The sequence below is a fragment of the Eurytemora carolleeae genome, unplaced genomic scaffold (assembly GCF_000591075.1).
Source record: "Eurytemora carolleeae unplaced genomic scaffold, Eaff_2.0 scaffold34, whole genome shotgun sequence".
NCBI classification, from domain to species: domain Eukaryota; kingdom Metazoa; phylum Arthropoda; class Copepoda; order Calanoida; family Temoridae; genus Eurytemora; species Eurytemora carolleeae.
In genome coordinates, this window is record NW_019396116.1 from 561,141 (window position 1) to 588,133 (window position 26,993).

General features: G+C 33.8%; 1 protein-coding gene across 1 annotated transcript; it reads left to right on the forward strand.

The window, feature by feature from the left end:
- Nucleotides 1–964: 964 nt before the first annotated feature.
- On the forward strand, nucleotides 965–26,047 carry LOC111695417 (cullin-associated NEDD8-dissociated protein 1-like). The gene is given in 38 exon segments (XM_023464740.1): nucleotides 965–973; nucleotides 1,322–1,386; nucleotides 1,820–1,855; nucleotides 2,888–2,975; nucleotides 3,349–3,415; nucleotides 3,835–3,919; nucleotides 4,477–4,624; nucleotides 5,281–5,384; nucleotides 5,653–5,740; nucleotides 6,655–6,801; nucleotides 7,871–7,974; nucleotides 8,832–8,885; nucleotides 9,527–9,593; nucleotides 10,074–10,127; nucleotides 10,649–10,735; nucleotides 11,102–11,227; nucleotides 11,773–11,827; nucleotides 12,320–12,402; nucleotides 13,038–13,120; nucleotides 13,739–13,815; nucleotides 14,556–14,644; nucleotides 14,958–15,124; nucleotides 15,834–16,020; nucleotides 16,346–16,540; nucleotides 17,555–17,722; nucleotides 17,962–18,015; nucleotides 18,768–18,884; nucleotides 19,437–19,510; nucleotides 19,904–19,966; nucleotides 20,794–20,912; nucleotides 21,720–21,820; nucleotides 21,994–22,089; nucleotides 22,930–23,037; nucleotides 23,226–23,363; nucleotides 23,681–23,820; nucleotides 24,860–24,963; nucleotides 25,509–25,557; nucleotides 25,926–26,047. Coding segments are annotated over 36 exon segments (3,525 nt in total). The 3' UTR covers nucleotides 24,942–24,963; nucleotides 25,509–25,557; nucleotides 25,926–26,047.
- The last annotated feature ends 946 nt before the right edge of the window (nucleotides 26,048–26,993 follow it).

The following is a 26,993-nucleotide window of genomic DNA, read 5'->3' on the forward strand; positions in this document are numbered from 1 at the left end:
TTTCATTTTTCACGAACACTCCCTTTAATACACGCATTTTGACTTCAGCTAAACCTTTCTTAATAATGTTTTACACTTTATTTTTTATAATTTTTATGAAATTAAAATGTTACGAGGCATAGCTTTTTTCTCCTTTCTCCATCTGCATGTCTGCAGTTTCTCTTTCTCATTTCCTCCCTTTGCCCGACCATTTACGGCGCTTCTTTTGAAAGAATGTTTACGAGTGGCTATATTTGCGGCTTGCGCCATTATAAGACAGTGCACGATCACCCTGTAATTGTATAGGTGTCCTCATCTCCGTTTTTTGTTGTTTTGCTTAATTGTAATTGAAGCCTCAGCGCTAAACATTTTATTTACCTGTCTAGATAAAGTTGACCGGCCAGCAGAATCTGCTCTTCGGAATGATCCCCAGTTATTGATCTAATATTATATTATCAAAATTAAATATACTGTAGATTTCTACCTCAAAGACGAGGGAAAATAGAATAAATTTGTTTCATTTCAGATGATCTCAGTCTTTACATTGATGCTGATAATAAGAAAAATAATAATATCAGTCAATAAATCAATGAATCAGTTAATTAATAAATAAATCAATTAATCAATTATTCAATACATCAATAATTCAATAAATCATTAAATAAATAAATAAATAAACAAATACGGATATGACTAGCAAATTTCCTAACTCATTACTCATGAGTGAAAATTTAAATCTAGCTAAATCCTAACAATTCACTTTTCTTAGTGTAATTCTGATTGCCCTAATATATTGTTCCTTCTCCTGAAGTGCACTAGTTCAGCAAATAATTAATCAAGCAACTATAAAAATCTAGAAATTCAGTGCTTCGGATCCATTATATTTAGAAGCTGATCCGCATGCTGGATTCTCCCTGAATAAACTGGATCCATATTAAGTCATTAAATATTTCTTCACGATTAGCTCATCGCTTATTAGTTAACAATGAGATTTGTTTTTTGAGAGCACATTTTGTCGATCCTGATTCCTGATGCAGGAAGCCACAATGTTGGAAATCCTACTGTAGAAAAGATTTACGATTGTTCAATTCATTTCTAAATATCTCTTTTAAGGGGGGGGGGGGGGTAAAAATTTCATCAAAAGGAAATTTTATTCATCCTTTTTTGATACTGTTTCCTCAAAACTTTTGTTTCATCCTAAAAATTGGTTAATTCCCCCTCGTCAGAAAACCCTAAACCATACCTAACTTATGAGAGAAAAAATTATTTTTTAAAGAAGGGGGGAAATGATGTTTTATAAAATTGTACTAAAGTCAATGTGTAAAATTACCGTTATATTTAGGTAGTGAAGATGCTGTTGAAGTTGTTGGAGGATAAAAATGGAGAAGTTCAAAACCTGGCTGTCAGGTAACTAGAAACATTTATATCGATGTTTTATCTTGAAATATATATTTTCCTCTTCGAAAGTCCCGCCCCTACCTCCCCCCAGCATTTGAGGAATGAGAATTGTGGTGCAATATTTTAAAACTTTTTTATTCAGCCAAAGTTGTATTGATCATAAACAAAAGAGATTTTTTTATCTTTGAACCATTAACAGAGATAATTGTTTTAAGCATAAACTGAACGAGTTTTTGATAATTTATTTTCCACAGGCAGAGTATATTTGATTAAAACCTGAGAGAGTGGTTTTAAGCATAAACTGAGAGAGTTATTTTGAAAATTTAAACAAGCTGAGTTGATCATGAACCGATAGAATTGATATGAATTTGAATTGAACTTGATATTAACAGGGATATTGAATTGTTCAGAAATTTTTATTTTTATTTTATCATATTTTTAGGTGCCTTGGTCCTATGGTCTGTAAGGTTAAAGATTAAGGAAAGGCTAGGTGGCCGAGTGTTGAGGCTAGGGGGCCGAGCGCCACGACTATGGGGCCGAGCGCTGCAACCACTTTAGTTTTTTAGGGTTAGGTTAGGACGCTTTCTGGGACGAGAGCCGTGTCTAGGACAAAAAAGGGGCACCGCGCTGCGGCCACATGCCTAACTTTGACCATGTGTTTAGTATATTACATTTGAGAAGGGGGGGGGGGTGAAAATCGTTCTTAAGGAAATTATCACTTTTCCATTGATCTTTTGTTAACATCTGAAATTTGCCTACTCAATGAGATTAAATTAATTGTTAATTCTCTTTCTCAAAAATATATGTACATGCACTGTACTGTCTAAAGAGGATTTTTTCTTGTAAAAATAATATGCTTTAAATGATGATAGTTGTCACATTTTTCAGATTCTGGATTTTGCTGTGATATCCCTGGATCGAATAGTGAACAATCATGGCGGGGGTTTCCTACCAGATAACTAATCTTCTTGAGAAGAAAAATTTTTCAAAATTATCTTTAATAATTTAATGTTTACATTTATATAATAGTAATGACGACATTTTTAACTTTAGGATTACTCAGCGGCAAATGCTCACATGGCGCAAATTTTAAATATATAAAGTATTCATTTTTAAAAGATGAACGTGATCGGAACAAGCTAGGGCTGAATTAGACTATATTAATTATTAATATATCGATATAAATATATCTTAATTTATGTAAATTGTATTTAGTTCCACCCATTATGGTACTACCGTACTTTATACATATTTCAGACCATATTAAAGTCGAGATTAGAGAATGCCGCCTTATAAAAAGGCGAAGTTAGGAGGGGTCTATGAGTACTTCACAGAATCAAAAGTTACCTCGGATCCGGATCCGTATCAGAGTCAGGATCCGGATCCATCATCACGGATGCGGATCCGCGGATCCATCATCACGGATGCGGATCCGCGGATCCGGATCCGCATCAAAATGATACGGATCCGAAACACTGGATTTTATGATTGATTGATTGAAGTTTTTTTGTTAGGTTGAGCATGTTGTGGACCATTTGTGTAGTAATATGGTCGGAGAAAACGAGCAGCTCAGAGATATCTCGTCCATTGGACTCAAGGTAAGGAGAGAGTAGGGTTGCAAGAGTTTTAAAAATACTATTTTCTTGGATACAGCTCCCATCACTCTCCACTTAAAAAAATTAAATTCGGTCAGATTATTGCATAGTACTGCAGAACGCACCGAAACCTTAGTTTAGGGTGCTCGGCGAAGTTCATTGATTCTTGCAGTGACCAAAATAGGAAGAGGCCACTGAATTACATACGCCGGTTCAAATCCTGAATCACTAATACACTCTCCAATTCATTACCTTAATCCTTATGAATATTTAAACTTTAAATCCTTAATGCAGGATTTGAACCAGCAGAAGGTAGTTTAACGACCTTTTGCAGCTCTTTCATGACGATATAACTAAATTTTTTTCTTGTTATTAGACAGTTATTAACGAGCTACCTCTGACCACTACTACTCTGGCTGCTAGCGTTTGTAAAACAATGACAGGTTAGTTCAATGCAGGTTTCTTCTACAGATTTACTATGACAGGTTAGTTCAATGCAGGGTTTCATATACTGATTTACTATGACAGGTTAGTTCAATGCAGGGTTTCATCTTCAGATTTACTATGACAGGTTAGTTCAATGCAGGGTTTCATCTTCAGATTTACTATGACAGGTTAGTTCAATGCAGGGTTTCATCTACAGATTGTAGTTCAATACAGGGTTTCATCTACATATTTTAGTAATACTGAAGTTCATTTAATGTTGTTACAAAGCTAATAGCCTTATTCGTAAGTTATTATTAATTGAAATAGTGGGTCTCTTTACACTGCAATAATTGCTGTGTCTCATCTTCATTTGATTATCTGAAGTCATAACTACTCTAGAGCTTTCTGGTTATCACTGAATACAATTGTTTTCTAGGTCGATTGTCTGCTGCTATAGCTCAGCAGGATGATGTCTCTGTTCAGCTTGAAGCTCTTGATATTCTTGCAGATCTACTCTCTAGGTAGTTTAAAAGTGTTAATTTAGGGGTGTGAAGTAGGACTCATTAACACTTTAAGTGATCTTCCATTTAAAGAAGGGAAAACCTGATAATAAAGAAGATATTCCACTGTTTAACGAAAATTCTAATTTCATTTTAAAGGCGTCTGTTCAAAAAAGTGCAAAATAAGACATTCAGGCAGTTTGCCTCAGTACTCGGGAAGTAGGTATTAGAGTCCAGCTTTTAGCCTGAAGTGAGGTGTTTGTCTTAGTTAGAAAAGTGACTAAAATTGAACAGCCTCAGACTAATACTTTGGTCCATAATGTGTTGGGGGTCCTTGATAATTTTTAAACACAGTTTCTCTGTAGATATTGATTTGCGGACTACTTTATCAGGGTCGAGGATGGAAATTCATGGTCAAATCCAACACTATGTGTTAAAGGAAGAAAAAATTAATATCTTACTAATTTTGTTCTGATCAACATTTAAGTTGTGAATTAAGCCTGCGTTCTATAAAGTAAGGGTCACTTGAAATAATTCCGTCTACAGTCCTTTTTAGTTACTGTATCAACTAAATTTAGGTTTGGAGGACTCCTGGTTCAATTCCATCCTAACCTTTTGGAATCTCTTCAACCGCAGTTGAAATCTCCGCGTGTAGCGGTCATGAAGAGAACTATAATCTGCCTGAGTCAGCTGGTCATGTCATGTGATCAAATACTTTATATAAAGGTAAATAAATTGCTGTACATTGGTCAGTGCTTTATTTGTGAAGAGTTATATATTGTATTACTCTCTCCAATTAAACTTTTCTTGACCTATCTTCATTATTATTATTATTCATTATAATTTCATTGATATTTCTATCCACCCTGTAATCTGTATTATAAATTTCATTGATATTTCTATATTTGATTATTTGATCATTAAGGTTTCATTCTTATTATTTTTCTAAATCTAACATGTGCATCCAAGAAAAATAAATGCAAAATCAAAAATTGGGTTGATTTTTAGGTTAATATATAGCTTTATGTACATAGAGAAATTTGGGCAAAAAGTACATTTCAGCTTCTTCCACGGTCAGCTTGTTAGCACTTTCAAAATGTTTGTAAATTATCTTAAAGTCATGATAAACAAATTCAACAATTTCAATTAGTATTTTTTCTTCTTGGATGTACATTGTACATGTAAGATTTATTTCTCAATGTGAATTAAATAAAATTTTATAAATCAAAAAGATCTAATATTTGTTTAGTGTGAGTATATCTATTTAGTTATTCTACATGTTTCTATCCATCATGATCTATTCTAGGGAAAGCACCTTCTTAAATGTCTATTTAAGAAATGTATAGAATATAGATATCAATATGACTAGCATGTTTGTCTAGTTGATGAGCCTATTGATGGAGGAGCTTGGTAAATCTAACTCTACAACCACCACCAGGACCTTTATACAGGCACTAGGAGCAGTCTGTAGACAAGCCGGTCATAGGTACTCATCCCCCCTCTTTTTTTTCTTCCCGTATTATTAAAACTTAATTAAGTACAAAGTCCCAAACTGGTTTTTATAAAATTTTGAATTTCCAATGTGAATTAATGATTTAAAAACATGGACCACGAATGAAAGTTATACATTTGTTTGAAGGTTTTGTAAACATAAATACTAAATTTTCCAAAAAAGTACCGATTTTTACATGAACCAAATTGTTGCATTAAAGCTTGGTAAACAGAAAGTATAATCCCAGTATTATTTCTTTAAGATTTGGAGATCATGTTGAGCGGGTTATGCCCCTAGTTCTACGGTTTGCTGAAGAAGAAGATGATGAACTAAAGGAGAATGTTCTGCAGGTAGGATATCTCACCTGTATCAAGTAAAGTGTCGAAATTGTTAATGTATGGACAGGGTGTCCAATTAAAGGGGAATATGGGTTTACAGACTCGTTTGAAATTGGATTTTTAAGACTTAGACCATTGTTAATTCCACGAGGCTTGTTATGTTTAAATGGCAAATCTTTAAGATTGCGACAATCATATCTAAGCAACATTTTTTGATTTATGAAGTCCAAAAAGCTTGTTTACTGACAAATATCTAGGCTCCAACTTGAGCAAGCATTAATAAAAATAACAACGTTTGAAAAATGTTGTATTCATTATAATTTTTCTGGATTACTAGACCAGTGCTTTAACCTCCAGTAGTTCCGGGTCCAATTATTTAGATACAAAATGTTGCATTCATTATAATGTTTTTCAGTGCTTAGGATCTATTTAATTTTGATGGATCCGGCCAAGATCCAGATCCAGGTCTTAGATTTATTGATTTTTTTTAACAATTTAAAAATTTTCTAATTATTTTTCTTTATTTTTGATTTTTATGCCAAGACTCAATACACCATTCAGAGATAAGGGAATTTTTGAAAGTCCCTTTTTTAACAGTTTGAATTTGAGTTTTCATTCATAATTCATATTTTATTCAACTATTTTAAGAGCAAAAGAATTCTGTTTTCAGTTTTTGCCCCTTGGAGCCGCATATTAGGATTCGCATATTTTCCGGATCCGGATCCAGGAAGGAAGCCAAAATGTTACGGATCGGGATCCTAAGCACTGATTTTTCTGGAGTTCTTTAGGACAAGTGCCACAACGTCTAATAGTCCCGGGTCCAATTTCTTCGTTTAAAAAAAGTTTTATTCGTTATAATTTTTCCAGATTTCTTTAGTACAAGTGCCATACATTTTTTAGTTGAAAGTTATCTTCGTATTCTGTAGGCGTGCGAGGCTATGGTTTGCAAGTGTGGAAGTGAGATGAGTCCTCATATACCGGAGATAACAAAACTCTGTCTCAAGTACCTCACATACGATCCAAACTACAACTATAACGACGAGGATGATAGTGATATGGAGTGCGATGATGAGGTAGGAAAAGATAATTTTTTTGTAAATTTCCTTTTTACGTTTAAAATAATACACAAATTATGATAAAAAAAAATAAAAAAATAGAAGTTATTTGCCGGTACATAACAAGTTAAAAATATCAAAGATCTTAATATTCACAATATTGTTAAGAACAAAATTGCCATCTTTAACTTTGAGTAATTCATGAAGAATTTCAATTCTTGATCTAAAGGAATTTGATTGTATGTCGTAATTTTTTTTAGATTGATTCTATGGATTGACTGATTTCATTCCCAAATGGTTTTTTGATTAATTTCCTTAATTATTTATTTAATGAATTCTTGATTAGGAGTTTGATTGAATTTATGGTCGAGGAAATGATTTTTCAAATTGTGAATGAAAAAAAAAATTTACATCAAATCTATGAAGAAGGAATGAGTGAATGTTTTAAAAAGAAATCATAAAAATCATTATGATAATGAAAATAAATGGTAATAATGAAGATGATGATATTATTGGTAATATTGTTGATGATCATTTTGATAATAATATTGATGATAATCTTGATGATGATAATTTTGATGATAATGTTGATGACATTGTTAATGATGATAATGTTATTTATAATGTTGATGATAATGTTAATGATGTTAATGTTGATGATAATGTTGATGATGTTGATGATGATGTTGATGATTATGTTGATGATAATTTTGATCACATTATTAATGATAATGTTGATGATAATGTTGATGATAATGTTGATGATTATGTTGATGATAATGTTGATGATAATATTGATGATAATGTTGATAATTTTGTTAATGATGATAATTATGTTTGTTTATGTAGATAAGGATGATTCTGATGATGAGTATTCAGATGATGATAATTGTGTTTAGGTTGATGAAGATAATTCTGATATGAGTATTCTGATGATGATAATTGTGTTTATGTTGATGAGGATGGTTCTGATGATGAGTATTCTGATAATGTAAATTATGTTTAGGTTGATGATGAGTATTCTGATGATGATGATAATTGTGTTTAGGTTGATGTGGATGGTTCTGATGATGATAATTGTGTTTAGGTTGATGAGGATGGTTCTGATGATGAGTATTCTGATGATGATGATGTATCCTGGAAAGTACGCCGTGCTGCAGCAAAGTGTCTTGAAGCTATAATCTCAACAAGGAAAACAAACAAATGCTTTTTTTCACTATCAAAAACTGAAAGATCAAATTTCTTAATTTTTTGTTTACAACAAATGACATGCTGCAAATATTAAAACTGCAAAATATTAAAAATGAAATACATAAGTTTTTTGAGATGTACAAGCGATTGATCTGGAAGTTTCCCTATCTTGAGAAACCCAAACCTCCGATGAAGGATAAGTATTGCACCCGGCCAGAACTAAAAGTCTGATCCAACCTGGCCATCCCTAACAGGATGAAGTACTACTTGGATGTGACTCAGGATCTAAGTCCCGAAGCGTACTCTGCCACAGCCTTACACCGGTGTCATAGGTCTTGTCGACCAATTCGATCTTTAAAGCACTATCTGTTTGGTAGTTTGAAGTATTAGTGACAACTTACTGACTGAGTTACTCAAACGCCTTTTCTTCTTTTTATGTGTCATGCTTTTCATGAGTGCACTGTGCCCATTTCGGGAAAATTAGCATATTCCCAGAATATGATACCTAGATCCACAGGTATTATTCAGCTATTAACATGATGGGGCAACACCATTCCTCCTTTGCGCAGAGAAGGAAATGAGAAATAATATTGGAATAGATCTTCATCTTTATATCAGGGTTTTTGGATTCAACCTGAACATCAAGAATTAAAAGATCCATAGATCATACACACATCCTCATAGTATAAATAGAATATGGGAAATTTTTCCCTAGTAAATGGCAATTTTTTTAATTTGACTTATTCGCTAGAAAATTGCCGATTATAATAAATGTCTTTAAGAGCCAGAAGAACAGATTAAAATCCTCGCTCATTCATTTAGAATAAAAATATCAGTGTTTGTTTTGGTTTATATAGGCAGGAGTTACTTGAATCCTTTTATCAGGAGATCTCACCCAAACTCATAGCAAGGTATTTTTATAATTACTTTTTGTGGAAAATTATGCAACACAATATAAATATTGAAAGATTATGTCTTTTCTAGATTTTGAATTTGAGGAAGGAAATCAAATGAAAATTAAAGCGTGGGGGAAAGAGAAAAAAAATAATTATATACACCTCTGTATGAATGTCATGTCTATGAAATGTCTCTATAAAACCTGTCAAATCAGAATTTGGCTGTATCGACTGTATCCAATGTATAAGATTAAAAATTCAAAAATAATAAATTGTTTTAAAAAAAATGTCCCAACACCACTATTACCACTTTATAGCAATAATTGTGAATGTTCTCCAGTCCAAGGCTTTTTTATGTAATTAAAGGAAATCTTTTAAATACTTGATCATATTTTATAGAAACAGTGCCAGTAATTAAAGCTCTTATATGAACAGCATCAATGTATAGTTGATATTAATATGCAAATGCACAGTAACAAAAAATATGTTTTGAAAGTTTGCTGTTGTAAGATCTTAAAATAATCTACTAATTAAAAAAACAAGTCCTTGCGATGGTTATGATTGTTTAAAAACAATCACGAATACTTTTGAACTTTTGTTAAACTTTTTTATCATTATTCACTAGTTTCAATGTATAAAAAAATACATTTTTTTAGATTTAAAGAGAGAGAAGAGAATGTGAAAGCTGATATTTTCCATGCGTACATGGCACTTCTTATATTTGCTCCTATTTGATACTATTTGATACTATTTGATACTATTTGATACTATTTGATACTATTTGATACTATTTGATACTATTTGATACTATTTGATACTATTTGATACTATTCGATACTATTCGATACTATTTGATACTATTTGATACTATTTGATACTATTTGATACTATTTGATCCTATTTGATACTATTTGATCCTATTTGATACTATTTGATACTATTTGATACTATTCGATATTATTTGATACTATTTGATACTATTTGATACTATTTGATACTATTCGATACTATTCGATACTATTCGATACTATTCGATACTATTCGATACTATTCGATACTATTCGATACTATTCGATACTATTTGATACTATTTGATACTATTTGATACTATTCGATACTATTCGATACTATTCGATACTATTCGATACTATTCGATAATATTTGATAATATTTGATATTATTATTCCAAATTTCCATGTTTAGGATTCAAATGTAATGGATGCTGAGGAGGGACCAGTTTCTTTACTCCAGGCCCAGGTTAGAGATCAGTTTTTATATATTACAATTTTACAGAGATAAGATTTAATTTAACGCGGTTTGGTTTGGTACGATATGATACGATTTGATGCGATTGGATACGATTTCGTTTTTTTTCTGAAAATTTCGTAATTTTTTGTTTCATGAAAGGTTGAATTACTTGAGTTAGTTGAAATGATTTACTTAGTTGAATTGATTAAAATAGTTTAATTAGTTGAATTGATTGAATTGATTAAAATAGTTTAATATGTTGAAGTGGTTGAATTGATTAAAAAGATTGAATGTGTAGAAAGGATAACCTGGATGGAACCGTTGATTGAACGATTATATGATTGAACGATTATATGATTGAAAAATTATATGATTGAACCATTATATGATTGAACGATTATAAGATTGAACCATTGATAGATTTCAACGAATAACCGATTGATTGATTTATTGATTGGGATTAATTGATTGATTTAAATGGTTCTGATTTCATATGGAATATCATTCCACATAACTCTTGCTTTATCTAGGTTCCTAACATAGTAAAGGCTCTTCATCGACAGATGAGAGAGAAATCCATTAAGACCAGACAAGGTTGCTTCTCCCTTCTCATGGAGGTCGGTTAAACTTCTTAAAACAATGTAATCTCCCACCAGACAAGCCTTTTCTAATTCTTACAATTTACATTCTACACAAGTTAACTTTAGAGTTTCATACAACAATTATTTGTTAAACCGCCTAGATGTTATATATTTGCTTTAAAAAAACAACATTTATTTCTGTTATTCTTTGTAGTTTAGTAAGTGCCTGCAAATAAAATGTGTAAAATGCTGCAGTGCTTCTCCTAGTTTTCTAGTTTCCTGCAGTAAGTGCAAGATTTTTTCCATCTATTATTTTTACCGAAATTTAAAGAATAAAGCGACTGTTATGATTCCTTATGATGAAAAGATGACTTAAAATAAAGTTTTAACAATTCCTTTAAGTTGATTCTGGTTCTCCCTGGAGCTCTGTCCTCACATATCCCAACAATCATTCCTGGGATACAGTTCAGCCTCAAGGACAAGCAGAGATCAAGCAACATGAAGATTGATACCTTGGCCTTCATTCAGGTAGCAGGGATCCATTCATTCATTTATCTTTTCATCCTCATCGTTCATTCATCATAAACTTAATTTATTCACGTCATTCATTTATCATTTATATGATTTATTCACCTCATTATCTGATTCACTTACCTTATTCATTTATCATTTATTTAATTTATTCACCTCATTATCAGATTTATTTACCTCATTTATTTATCATTTATATAATTTATTCACTTCATTATATGATTCATTTACCTCATTTATTTATCACTTATTTAACTAATAAATTTTTAATTGATTAAATTATTGATCTGATTTGAGGTCATTGATTAAAATTGAAATTGATTTGTAAATTGATTAATCATATGCTCACTTTGATAATTTGTTATCGATTATTTTGGTTCAGGTAATGGGTTGATAACTGATTTACTATTGGTTGATTTAATGATTGATCTTTCGTCCGATTAATTTATAGGTAGATTTATGAAGATTTGACATGATTTTGGTCGATTAATTGATATCTTGAGTTGTTGATTTAAAGATTAAATGATTGATTGATTGATTAGGCTCTGTTGTCCAGTCATCACCCTACCGTGTTCCATCCTCACACTGATATACTAGGTAAATATACTAAGATTTTTTTTCTGAATATCCGGGGGAAGAACTCCAGCTGGAGAATTGTAAATCAACCCTACAATAACATTCCACACCGTCAAGTAAACTATTATCTTTCCCATAAAAAAAAAGACGAAATTATAATGAATGAAAGCATAAGATTGCCCTTCTCTAAATGGCCTGAACTCGATGAGCCAAAAAAAAAACTAATAAACTGATGCTGATTCAGTGAATTGAATACGTGAGAAACAGCTAAATCTTATTTTCAAGATCTTGCACTGTTTGAAACTTTTGGTTAATTGTAACATTAACAGCTGTCCAAAAGGAAGTAATTTGACCCGTTTTGACGTTAATTCATTTTTTTTCACTCGCTAGGTTTTCTAAGGTTTTGGGATTTCAAAGAAAAAATACAAATTTGTACTGAATTTTTTTTGTAGCAGTGTATCGAATACATTCTATATATATTATTTAAACCCCTGTATCCTTGTATCCTTGTAGTACCGGCTGTAATCAGCAGTGTATCGGATACTTTCTACAAAATATCAAGCGAGGCTCTGCTCGTTCTTCAGCTTCTAGTAAAGGTAGGTCTCAGAATAATCCTTAAAAACATTAATTACATCTTTAAGGGTCTGTAGACGTAATATTAAGTACCCACCCCTTCAAGGGGGAGAAGGCAAGCCGCACCCGTATAGCCTCCATCCCGCAAATTACTCACAAACATAGAGTTGCAGCAACGGGCTCAACCTTAGCGCTTCTTAGTAGCACCCCTTCTATATCCTCCGCCAAAATTTCTTGCGATTTTTTCCTAAAATATAATTTGTACATGCCTGCTGATGTTAGTTTCTTTAAAATTATTTTAGAAGGAATAGAAAAATTAAATTTTTACCAGAATAACATAGTTTTGTGTTCAATTCGGTTTAGAATTATCTAAATCTATCTATCTACCTATCTGATATTAGATAATTTAAAACTGAATCGCCGGCNTGAGACAATGACGGAAATTTGAGAATGTAAAACTGTCAAGATAGAAAAGGACTAGGGCTTCCTCATTCTTATTATTGGGATAGATGTTTATTGTTCACAGAGTACGGTTGTGAGTCGGACTTGCCAGTAGAGGGTCACCTGAACGTACTTCAACCGTTACGGTTAAATTATAAGATGCTTCTCCAAACATTTAAAGAAACAAATATCTGATTTTTTTATTCTTTAATTTTAGGTTCTGCGTCCTTTGGATTCCCATCCAACTGATTTTGACTTCACCCGATACACCTCGTCAATATATCAGTGCTGTTTCTCCAGGGACAATTAGAAATCAGACTTTTGTTTTAATCCGTTCTTCTAATATTTTCAGTCGTTTTACCATTCAGGTTGTCCAGTTCACTTTTTCTATTTTCTTTAACACAAACATTTTTAACTTTTCAACATTCTGAGTTACTTGGTTACACACAAAGAATGAGATTGTGATGACGATCCACCACTCGATAAATGAGTTGGCAGAAAAGAGAAACAAGGTTACAACTGCAGGGAACTATTTATTTATAGATATGACTGAACACATGCTGTATTGTTGTCTTTGAAGTCTAATCCTATTTGGGAAACCCTGTTATATCTTGTCAGTGAACAGCATGTTTATTGTATATAATTAGTTTCTCACATGAAATCTCTATGAAAAGTTGAAGGGTTTGGCTAATCACACCGATTAAAGTCTGTTATAAAGATTTGTTCTATTTTGCAAATTTTTTCTTAAACGTTTTAAACAGTTAGCTAAAAAGTTCAGATTAGAAAAACACATTTTAAATCAGACATATCAAAATTCTGTCAAAACTTATTCTTTACTTTACTGAATATTACAATATCTACTGAAGATTACTAGATAAAACTTATTTCTGTAATATCTAATTTCTACCTGGTTACTAGGCTACGAGCTCAAGATATTGATCAGGAAGTGAAGGAACGAGCTATCTCCTGCATGGGTCAAATTATTGCTCATCTAGGAACTATGATCAATTGATAAATCAAGGAAACCATGTTCCGCCATTTCATTTGATTTTACATGCAACTAAAAACTAAATGCTTGTTACTGGTTTAAACACTAATTTCCTATTTAGTTTTTGTCAGTGATTCATTATTATTGTTTGTTTTACAGTCCTAAGGATCCATTTATTATTGCTTAAAACTGTATTTACCAAAATGAAATTGAGGTTAAATAAGCTAAGTTTTCAATATTACAACGAACACGAAACAAAAGTTCGGTCTACATTATTTTGTTTGATATTTTAAGACGTAGATCCTGATACGGACCCTAGAAGTCTAAATATTATGGATTCAATGTCACGTTTATTAACGTCAGGGTATGAGATAATGCCAGGGTTAGTGTATTTCTGTTTTAATTTCAAATTACATTTTACGGTGACAATAATTTTTATATACTAGAGCTAGGGATATAAATTAAAATATCCATGTTTTTAGATACTTTGAAAAGAAGACGATATTAGAGAAATATCATTTTCTACATTTAAAAACTTATTTACCAGTATGTCCACATACGGCAGATTCTAAATCTGTGCCTTCTTACATTAACAGTGTCGGGGTGTCGGGTAAATTATAAGAAGTGTCACACTACCTGGGCGTAATATTATTTGAGGCGTTATTTAACGTCCGACCTGGTTCTAAGCAGTAATATTTTATTAAATGTTTTTAAACTAAACTTAAATTGATTGTGTTTAACCACCAGGAGACAGTATACAGTCGGAGCTACCGAACTGTCTTCCTATTTTCCTGGAGAGACTTAAAAACGAGATAACTAGACTTACAGCTGTTAAGGTCAGTCGCATGTTAAACTGTTCGTTTGGGTGTCTAACTACGTATGTCTGACTTTCTGTTGCGTCTAACAGTATGATCGGTATCTGTATTTCTGGCTGTCAGTTTCCTTCGTCAATCTGTCAGTCTTATTTTATGGCTTTAGTGTATGCTTGTCTCTCCGTCTGGCTGTCTGTTTTCACGTCCATAATAATGGCTAACTGTTTGATGTCTGTGAGTATGTATGGTTGTCTGTTTGGGTATCTGTTAGTCTTTTTTTCTTTTCTTTCACTGTGTCCGCCTGTTTATCTTTTTATTTTGAAATAACTGTGAGCAGGCGCTGACTGCTATAGCTAGTTCCCCGCTTCGGATCGACCTACGTGTGATTCTATCTGAAATTCTGCCTGTGCTAGCCTCCTTCCTCAGGAAGAACCAAAGAGCTCTTAAACTCTCAACCTTGGCTCTTCTCGATACTCTTGTCAAGAACTACAGCTCAATCCTTAGGTTAGTTTTTTATAAAAATAAACAAAATGGGCTCATTTTTAGCAACTAAGCAGTTTCATAATGTTGTGACTCACGAATTGAAAAATGTATCGACATCAGAACCAGGGGTGTATAAGTTCTTGAAATATCATTCATTTTCCCTCTTTGTAAATCAAATACTTTAAGGGGTTTTTAGTAGAATTTGGAAGAATTTTGAAGAAATAGCTGAATTTTGTGGGGAAAGTTTGAAAAAGGATGACAATAATTCTCTTTTGACGTCCAATTATTCAGTTTTTTCTTCCAATTCACCAATTCCAAAAAGGGGTCTTATTCTGAAAGTTATGCATCCCTGCATAAGATCGACATATTAGTTTTTTTTCCACAGATTTTCTTTTTTTCCTCTGATTTTCTTTTTTCAACAGATTTTCTTTTTCCACAGATTCTATTTTTTTCTCACAGATTTTATTTTTTTTCCACATATTTTTTTTCAAGAATCAATCATTTTGAAAAGGAAAGGAATTCAAAATAACATTTGTTTATTAAATTCAGCTTAATTTTTGTTTATTAAATTTGCACAGCACGAAATTAATTCTGATTAAATTTGGATGTCCGCAGCATGTCAATTCATGGCACTGTTAATATTAAAACATGTCATGTCTTTATTATAATATTATTTTGGCACGACATGTTGAAACTTTTTGAACCAAAATAATTAGTTAGTTTTGTTTAGTGTTGACCTGTTGACCCCTGTGTTAGCTGAGCTACCTCCACTAGTTAGTGAATCAGATTTACATATTGCACAGCTAGCACTCGCTCTGCTCACCTCCATTGCTTTTGCCCACGCGCAGTCCATCCCATTAATCCAGAAATCCTCTCTTAGCCAGGTTCTTGTTCTAGCAGAGTCACCATTACTTCAGGTAAACATTAAGTATATTTTCTATGAGAGTACATAAAGAAATGAATTTTGGAATGCGAATTATTGGTACATTTTGCGATTTTTTTTAATTTTTAAACATCAATAAACCATTCAGACATCATGACATGCTTAATAAGTGTATTTTTCAACAGTACGGATTAAGGTTTTTGAGATAAAACATTTATTTATTGAGTTTTTTGTTTATATTTGGCCCTTTTGATTCGGATCCGTGGATCTGCATACTTGGTGGTCCGGATTCTAGCCACTGTCCGGAATGGGAGAAATTTCTATTTCAAAGGTTTCGCTTTATAATTTTTGCTTTTCAGGGTGGAGCCTTGGGAGCTATGCTTGAACTGTTTCAATGCCTGGTGGCCGCTAACAGTCCTGTGTTGACCTACCCTGACCTTCTCGCCCTTCTGGTCAACCCGGTCCTGGGGGCTAGGGGTGCAGATATTCATAAACAGGGTCGGGCAAATATTGCCAAGTGTGTGGCAAGTCTTGTGTCCTCTAATAAACAGCAGGTTTAGATTTATTTCATGAGTTAAAGTCAAGATTTATTTTGTTTAGTTTGTACGTAATGCAGAGAATTTTTTATATACCTCTCAGTTGGAACTGGGTGTCTCAATAAACATGAAAATGAAGAGACGACTTAAAGGGACTGTAAAGGAAAAATGAAAGGGGGTATAGGCTGAAAGCTAATCACTTTAGCTCTCAATCGCGACCCATGAAAGTTATATCTGATGTTCCTATCTCGAGAAACTGATTTACAACTTTGTCAAATTTATACGAAAATAAATATATATACAATTTTGTATAAAAGTAGTGGGTCAAATTCAGCAAATATGCAACCAATCTGAAACCGATGATATCCCAGAGAAAGCTAATTGTAACTTAGGTTTACTCCAATTCCAATTTTATATTTGTTATTTCTATTTTTTATAGATTTAATTCATAATATTATTTAACCGTCCGTATTGATTGACCAGAAATTCCACCAATGGCAGTGCAGTAAAGTGGTCACGTGATACAGGCGGAGACACAAGACCAGTATACTGCTCTGCCATTGGTCATAGTTCTGGTCACGTGATTTAAGTTTAAGATTTTCTAAATACATATATGAACTTTCGAATAATTTTAACACAGTTTTAAATCAATTTCTCGAGACAGGAACATCAGATAAAACTTTCATGGGTCGCGATCAAGAGCTAAAGTGATTAGCTTTCAGCCTATACCCCCTTTCATTTTTCCTTTACAGTCACTTTAATAATCCTCTTTGAGTTCACATGATTGATTAATGGAAAAGAGTGAAGCAAAAAAATATATTTTAAAACTTTCTAAAATGTGGGATTCCTTTTTTATTTTGAAATTAACGAGGATTTTAAAGCTCTAAATATCCTTTTGTTTGTTTAATAATTTCCATGTTTTTATTCTACGGATTTCATTCTAAATAGGCAATTGTTCTCTTTCAGGGAGGTTTAATATTTTAGTCAAAAGGTTATAACTTATTGTTTTTCGTTAACTTTTTGTTTCTTTAGGCCCTTGCTGTTGTTCAACGGTTCCTGGAGAACCTAGGGAATCAACCTTGTCACGCCCTAACCTTCTCCCTCCTTGCTATTGGAGAAATAGGGCGGAGCACTGATCTGAGTTCAGTTCCGAGTCTCAAGTCAACTCTGCTCAATGCCTTCTCTCATCAATCTGAGGAGGTGATAATTTGATTTAAAATTGAGACGCAGAGATTGGAAATTTTGAAAAGGGTAGTTGTACTAGTTTCGACTAGTTTAACTACAACGCTATACATTTGAACATTTGCCATTATTGGGTTCTTCTTCTTATTATTAATGGGGACGCTTATGTGTTACGTTGTAAATCAGACATGCCACTATATAAATTGACATTCACCTGAACTCTTGAGTTCTTCAGTTCTTTAAATTGATAATGTCAGGTTAAGTCTGCTGCTAGCTATGCTCTTGGAAACGTTGCTCTTGGGAATTTACAGGTAAAGAATGATAGTTTTAGTAACAAGAAAGCTAAACCTAAATATTTTTGTTTACAATATATTAGTGTTCTATTTTGTTCTAGTAGTATTTAAACACACTTGACAGTTGCAGCTAGCTGTAATCCTAATTTAGTAAATCCACTTTTGGACTCGAGGGTTGTTAGTAGAGTAGGACGGTCCCAAATCCACTTTTGGGCTCTAGGGTTGGTAGTAGAGTAGGACGGTCCCGAATCCACTTTGGACTGGAGGGTTGGTAGTAGAGTAGGACGGTCCCAAATCCACTTTGGACTCGAGGGTTGGTAGTAGAGTAGGACGGTCCCAAATCCACTTTTGGGCTCTAGGGTTGGTAGTAGAGTAGGACGGTCCCAAATCCACTTTGGACTGGAGGGTTGGTAGTAGAGTAGGACGGTCCCAAATCCACTTTGGACTCTAGGGTTGGTAGTAGAGTAGGACGGTCCCAAATCCACTTTGGACTCTAGGCTTGGAAGTAGAGTAGGACGGTCCCAAATCCACTTTGGACTCGAGGGTTGGTAGTTGGTAGAGCTTAGATTAGACTAGGCAGTAATAATTTTTTTTTGAACAAACATTTCTCTAATTATTACTTTTTGAAGTTTTGATTTGAAAAATGATAAATAAATCATAAATGACAATATAACTTATTACCTAAAAAAGAATATTTTATTTTAAATCATTTTGAAGGATTATTCATATACAGAAATTCTTGTTTATGTTACTTATTTATTATTGTGTAGGATTACATGCCGTTTATCCTTCACGAGATAGATACGCAACCCAGGCGTCAATATCTCCTCCTTCATTCTCTCAAGGAGGTCATCTCAGCACAGAGCACCAGTCAGTCAGGGGTACAGGTAAACAAGGGGGGCGGGGACTGTGTCTCTCAGTTAGTTTATATAATATTTTGAATATAGTGGCTGAATATCAACCAAAACCTAATTAAAAAAGAAGAACACTTTTTGCTCTTTCGTTCTGTGAATGGTTTCACCACAAAGCATAAGAAGAAAAAAAATCAAGAAAATTGTGCAAATTTTTCTAAATTTTTGTTACTTAACGAAATATTCATGATTTAGATTTAGTTTACAATATTTATATAATTAGAACAATGTAATCCAATAAATGGTGATATAATATACAATGTTGCTTGCTTAGATTATATTTAATTCATTAATTTCTCCGAGTCCGTTTCTTGCCATCTCTACTTTTTGCAAACATATGACGTCTTAAATTACTCACGGTGAAACACCACCCCTAACACTAGGGTACGGAGACATACAAAGTACGTCTTAAGTACGCCCGGTAAGTTGGCAAGATACGGTCTCAGCTTGAAATATGTAATGGGCATTATTTTTATGATAATCATATAACATGTATACTATAAATCTGCCATGTACTTATTCGTTTAGGTACTGACTGTTTATGTACCGAGTATTTGGGATCAGTTGTACAGGCATACAGAGGAAGAGGAGGAGGGAACTAGGGAGGATAGATAGATTAATTAATGGATAGTTGGATTCATTGGATTGTTATATTGTTTGATCGGTATGTGGATGAATTGATTGATTAATAGATAGATTAATTAATTTATTAACTGATGCATTTATGTATCTATGTGATTTTGATTTATGGATTGTACGAATGAAAGATGGGCTAGTTTTTAATTTGAATGATTGATGAGTAAACGATTGGTCGATTGATTGATTGGTTGGTTGGTTGGTTGGTTGGTTGGTTGGTTGGTTGGTTGGTGGTTGGTTGGTTGGTTGGTTGGTTGGTTGGTAGAATGGCTGGTTGGTAGAATGGCTGGTTNACACCTTCACTGGTTGGTTGGTTGGTTGGTTGGTTGATTGATTGTCTTCTATCCTGCTCCGACTAGGAATGTGGTTGCTGAATGTCTGGGTAAACTCTGCCTGATTAAACCTGAAGAACTTCTGCCTAGGTAAATATTTATTCAAATACCAAGCTCAAGGATGGAAATTGAATGAATAAAGGAGCTAGGACGAAATACAAGTTGGTTTAAAAACAGGGTGTCAAACGAAACATGACCGTAGCTAGAAGATTTTATAGTCATCTTCGCTCCTTGAATTTATTTGAGACATGCCGTCGTCATCATCCTTTTACGTGTATAATTTTTATTACAAAATTTTCCTATTTCTGGGGTTTCTAAAATGTGGTCTGCAATGGTTGTGCTTTCCATATTACCGGATATTGAGAAGTTCTCTCCAATTTCAATTTTATAGATTAAAACCAAAATTTTTGAAATCTGAAAAACAATATTGATATCTCTAGTAATATTTTGGAAATGGCAAGACTCGAGGTATTTTGTTTCTAGTAACTCAAGAATTCTACTTCTAAAATTTGGCTAACGAATAAATGCCGTAAATTATTTCTTAATATCAAAGACGACCTTCAAGTTGTCTTGCTACTTGGTATGTTTCGTGGGTCTCCCTTTACGTCCAGCAATTTAAATGGATCAAGCAAAAGTTGTCAAAAATCCTGACCACTTGCTGTCTCGGATCTGTATGAAATTTTGCAGTAATCAATGACGTTCATGAATTTATTAACTACGATTGATTTTATTTGAATGAGGTCAGTTCATCATGGAATATCTAAATTAGCTTAAGATTTAACTGTGTTTATTATCTAATGCATGATAATAGGTTGATTAATTAATTGAAATGTAATGATATAGATTCATTATGGGTTAGCTATAAATAGATTGATATAATGAGAAATTGATTGATATGTTTATTGATGTTTAACTAGGCTAAAGGCCAGCCTGGGTTCCCCCTCCCCCCTGGTCCGAACCACTGCTGTGACAGCGATGAAGTTTACCATCACAGATCAACCCCAGCAGATAGATATTCTACTCAGGGCTTGTATAGGTAACCGACATTTTCCTGTAAAATAAAGATTTACCCAGGAAGGCAGTAAAATCAAAATTATATTACAGGCTCAAAAATATGAATTGCAAATTTTGGGCTTCTTTTTGAACACTAAAGTCAAATTTGAGGCAAATATACCCATTTCTCTGTACTTCACTCCACCAGGATCTTGGTGCCTTAAATTTTCGCCAAGGATTTTGTCGTCTCTTACACCTTAACCAGGGATCTCTGCTTCCCCATTCCCAAGACCTTTACACGGGAACTTTGGGTCCTTGACACCTTCACCAGGGGTCTGGGGATCCTTCACACCTTCACCATGGATCTGTAGTTCCTTGACACCTTCACCAGGGGTCTGGGGATCCTTCACACCTTCAAAATGGATTTGTAGTTCCTTCACACCTTCACCAGGGATCTGGGGATCCTTCACACCTTCAAAATGGATCTGTAGTTCCTTGACACCTTCATTAGGGGTCTGGGGATCCTTCACACCTTCAAAATGGATCTGTAGGTCCTGCACACCTTCACCAGGGGTCTGGGGATCCTTCACAACTTCACCATGGATCTGTAGTTCCTTGACACCTTCACCAGGGGTCTGGGGATCCTTCACACCTTTAAAATGGATCTGTAGTTCCTTCACACCTTTACCAGGCATCTGGGATCTTTAACACCTTCACCGAGGATCTGGGATCTTTGACACCTTCACCGGGGATCTGGGATCTTTGACACCTTCGCGAGGGATTTGGGGTTCCTGGACAACTTTCTAATTTATCATTTAAATATTATTTTTAAATTTGATTATTTTCCCAGGTGATTTCCTGGCAACACTTCAGGATCAAGATCTGAATGTAAGAAGAGTTGCCCTTGTTGCGTTTAACAGTGCAGCCCACAACAAACCCAGTCTTATTCGGGTAAGTACAAAACAGTGCTAAGGATGAATTTATTTTGAAGCAAATCCGAAAATTTTTACTTTTATACAACAGGTTTATGAAAGATTTAAGTTTCAGCTTCAAGGGATGAAGAAAAAATACTAGAATCGACAAAATTAAAAAAAGGATTATATTAAAAAAACATTTTTTTTTAGGATCTGCTTAAGAATGTTTTGCCTCATCTCTACAAAGAGACAGTGAAAAGGAAAGAATTGGTTAGAGAGGTTGAGATGGGACCCTTTAAACATGAGGTAGGTTCTTATAGAGTTGGTTAGAGAGGTTGAGATGGGACCCTTTAAACATGAGGTAGGTACTTATAGAGTTGGTTAGTGAGGTTAAGATGGGACCCTTTAAATATGAGGTTGGTACCTGAGTTGGTTAGAGAGGTTGAGATGGGCCCCTTTAAACATAAGGTAGGTACTTATAGAGTTGGTTAGAGAGGTTGAGATGGGACCCTTTAAACATGAGGTAGGTACTTATAGAGTTGATTAGAGAGTTCAAGAAGAGTCCATTCAAACATGAGGTAGGTACTTGTGAAGTTGGTCTGAGATCTTGAACCATGAGGTATTTATTTGTGAAGATAAGTTATAAGTGTCAATTTTGACTTAACAGTGACGATAAGGAAAATTAGGAGTGTTGAACTCAATTCTCAGAGTTGAGTGTTCTAATGATTTAGTTTTTTCATAACGATAATTTCTTAACATTCATGTTACTGTAACAATTCAAATATACAACACACACTATTTGTAACGTTAATATAAAATTAAAATTTCACGATTTACATCGGTACCCTTTTAAACAATTAAAGATACATTTTAAAGAGAATATGGTCAATATCTCATGCAATCTTGTTCAGAAGAACCTTTAATATCTGGCCTGATTCTTAAAAAATATTTTTATCTTGGAGGATTATTCACCTTAAAGAAATAATGTGGGAAGGACGAAGGGTGGTTCGGACGAGAAAATGAGGAGAATGTGGCTCGGATTAGAAATTGTTGTGGCTGGCCTTCCTCCCATTCTTGAAATAACCTCGTCATTCTCTTTAAGAATGACTCAGCACAGTGTACATAAAGTACATAGATTTTGTTTAGGTTGATGACGGACTAGATCTGCGTAAGGCTGCATTTGAATGTATGTACACATTACTTGAAACCTGTGTCGACAGATTAGACATCTTTGAGTTCTTAACTCATGTTCAGGCAAGTACAGGGAATACAATTGTAGACAGAGGACAAAAGACAAAATAAAATAAACGTGAGACATTTTAAGATAAAGTACAAAAGACAAGAGACAAATACAAAAGGCAGAAGTCACCAATCAAGAGTTAACGACAAAATACAACAGACAGTAGACATTGATATCAGAGATTACCAGTTTTAATATTTAGGATGGATTAAAGGATCACTATGATATCAAGATGTTAACTTACTTGATGGTATCCCGAGTATCCCAGTTATGTCCTGGCGCTGTTCTTCAGAGATTAGATAAACTTGTGGAACCACTCAAGATGACATGTACACTCAAGGTTGGTAGATGAGTTTACCAGCTCACAGAATTTATTTAGTTTTGTTCAGTTGTTCATAGATATAATTTAAAATCGGCGTAGTTGATTATTTAATTGGTTAAAATGATTGATATGATTGATTTGATTTATAGGATTGAAGGTTCATAACGTTGATTAGATTTGAGACGATTGATCTAATTGACTAATGCTTAGCTTGTTAGATGTTGTATTCAATTGATTCGATTGATTGGAACTAGATACTAGATAGTTGTAAGTTAAGTTGTAAATTAAAATAACAAGACAAATTAATTAATTGATTGATTGATCAATTCATCTAGGTGAAGGCTAACAGTGTAAAGCAAGAGTATGAAAAGCAGGATGAGTTGAAGCGCAGCGCAATGCGCGCAGTTGCCGCACTCCTTGCCGTTCCAGGCGCAGATAAACATCCACAGCTGGGAGAGTTTGTTACACAGATCAGGTAGAACATCGAGCATTTAAATAGAATGAAAGAAAACCATCTCCTTTTTTTAGTTATGTTTCACATTGTTATTCATATCCGTCTGTTTCTATCTACGGTTTATACACACATCCGTCATGCATATCTATTATAAACTCATATATATCTATTACATCTATTTCTTTATTTATTCATAGCAGTATTTTTGTACATTTATTCTATGCCTTCCTTTCCATCAATCTATATCCACTTTATATCTATCTTTGTATCCTTCTAGTTCTATGTACAATGTATCCCTATCCAGCCATCTAATTAACCATTCCTCTATCTATCCATGTGTTTTTGTTTCATGAAGAGCTTGCACTTCCTCATTCCCATACTAAGAAATACTTACCTTCTCTCTCTCTCTCCCCCTTTTCAGTAGGGAGAAAAAGAATTTATTAAAATGCACCTTTGATAACTATCTATCTACTTTATCTTGATCTACCCCTATCTATCTACTTTATCTAGGTCTACCCCTATCTATCTACTTTATCTAGGCCTACCCTTATCTATCTACTTTATCTAAGTCTACCCCTATCTATCTACTTTATCTAGGTCTACCCCTATCTATCTACTTTATCTAGGTCTACCCTTATCTATCTACTTTATCTAAGTCTACCCCTATCTATCTACTTTATCTAGGTCTACCCCTATCTATCTACTTTATCTTGATCTACCTCTATCTATCTACTTTATCTAGATCTACCCCTATCTATCTGATCTACCCCTATCTATCTACTTTATCTAGATCTAACCTTATCTATCTACTTTATCTAGGTCTACCCCTATCTATCTACTTTATCTAGGTCTACCCCTATCTATCTGATCTACCCCTATCTATCTACTTTATCTAGATCTACCCCTATCTATCTACTTTGTCTAGATCTACCCCAGTCTATCTACTTTATCTAGGTCTATTCCTATCAATCTACTTTATCTAGGTCTATCTGTATCTATCTATTTTATCTAGGTCTACCCCAATCTATCTGATCTACCCTTATCTATCTATTTTATCTAGGTCTACCCCTGAGCTGGCTATGCTGTTTGAGAGTATACAACGTGACTCCCAGGATTCAGGAAACCAGATGGAAACCAGCTGAGGGTCAGGCCGCCGTGATGCAGGTAAACACACATCTTCTAAGGATTGTCAACCCTGAAGAGATCAAATGGATCGCATGAATAAGATTTTTCTATTCAAACAAACCTTAGTTAAAATTTTTCGCAACACATTCTGATTTACATTAATTCATATTGAAAATGATCCAAAGATTGCGAGCTCTTATATAAAATTTAATGTGAATTTACCATTTAAAATCAAAGACCACCAAGGCGTGCCGTTGCGACACTTCAAAGTTGATCCAGTCTTGAAAATTGATGCAACTTTGGATAGCAGTTTGGTTCAATGTCCATTAAGTAATTTCAACCTTATCAGGTTTAAACCAGGCATACTATTATCTATGAGTATGGAATAGTACAGGTTTTAACTTTTAAAAAAGTTTCATGTTTCTAACGTTTTTCCGTATGCAATCCGTAAACCGTAATTCCGATTATGAAATGTGAGATAGATTGAACAATCCCTTTAAGTGGTATTTCCCCCCCCCCTCCCCTGCCCTGTCAAGATTCTGTTTAACATGTTCTTCACCTTTGTTACTTTTTTTTTTTTTTAGGGCACGGACAGGCCAATGGGTCAAACGGAATTGCTCTAAAACGTAAAAGGTTAAAAAATTTGAAATTATTCCCGCAATTATTTTTTTTGAATAGGTTTCTAGTTTAAGTCATTTATTTCTTAAAATTCATTCCTGCAATCAATTGACAAAATATTTATTTGATATTTTTTAAATTTAAACGTGAAGATCAACTACCTAAAAATTACAACAAACACTGTTAAAAGCATATCATCATCGAGTCTACCGAAATGTTTTCGAAATTACGAACATGATGTTCGAAATTACGGTGAGGTTCCGCACACTCGGTTCAAAATTTTGAAAAAATTCAACGAAAAACAACATTTTTTGCTTTTTTACTTTAAATTCGCCACCATGTACAGCACACATAAACTCAACTAATTTGTCTTTGATTTTCAGAACTGAAAGCAGTAATGATGTAGAAATGATGAATGCTCCTGTTCGAGCTCATATTATCTAGCCCCCATTCTTCATATTATAGTTCGAGCTAATATTATCTAGCCCCTATCCTTTATATTCTAGTTCCAGCTCATATTATCTAGCCCCCATCCTTTATATTCTAGTTCCAGCTCATATTATCTAGCCCCCATCCTTTACATTCTTGTTCCAGCTAATATTATCTAGCCCCCATCCTTTATATTCTAGTTCCAGCTCATATTATCTAGCCCCCATCCTATATATTCTAGTTCCAGCTCATATTATCTAGCCCCCATCCTTTATATTCTAGTTCCAGCACTTTTTATCTCATTAATCCATCCTAATTCTATCTTACATTATCTTAAGTCCTGTTAATCCTTATTTACTTAATTTTGAACGACTTTCAGATAGGAGAATAAAAAATTACCTTTTTTGTATGTAAATTTTAATAATGATTCACGTTACATAAAGAAAAACGTTAAATTATTTCCAAACTTCCCTGCTTGGTTTTAACACAACTAACACAATGATATTGTCTAGATAAAAGTGAATAAATGCAAATTGTTAAGTTCTTTGTACATTACAAATTATAGAGCAAATCTTAACATCCTCCTCCAATATGTTTCAATACATCCCTGCATATATGTAATTTTTTATTTGAAAATCAAGAAATAAAATTTTTAAAAAATTTCGTAATTTGTGTCGTGGAATGTGGATAATGGTATATAGGGGACAGGGCAGGGAGCAAGGAATAGAAGGGAGAGACAACTGACGCGGTTCGCCCTACCATATGATTATACATGCTTTGCAGACGGTACTCCATTTTATATCGAGCTGTTTGATTTTTTAGTAGGGCCCCACAGGAAAAATATGTATTGGCTCAATTTTCTTTCACCAGTTTCGCCAATACATATTTTTCCTATAGGGCCCTACTAAAGAAACCAAACAGCTCGATATAAAATGGAGTACCGTCTGCAAAGCATGTATAATTAATGGTAGGGCGAACCGCGTCAGTTGTCTCTCCCTTCTATTCCTTGCTCCCTGGGACAG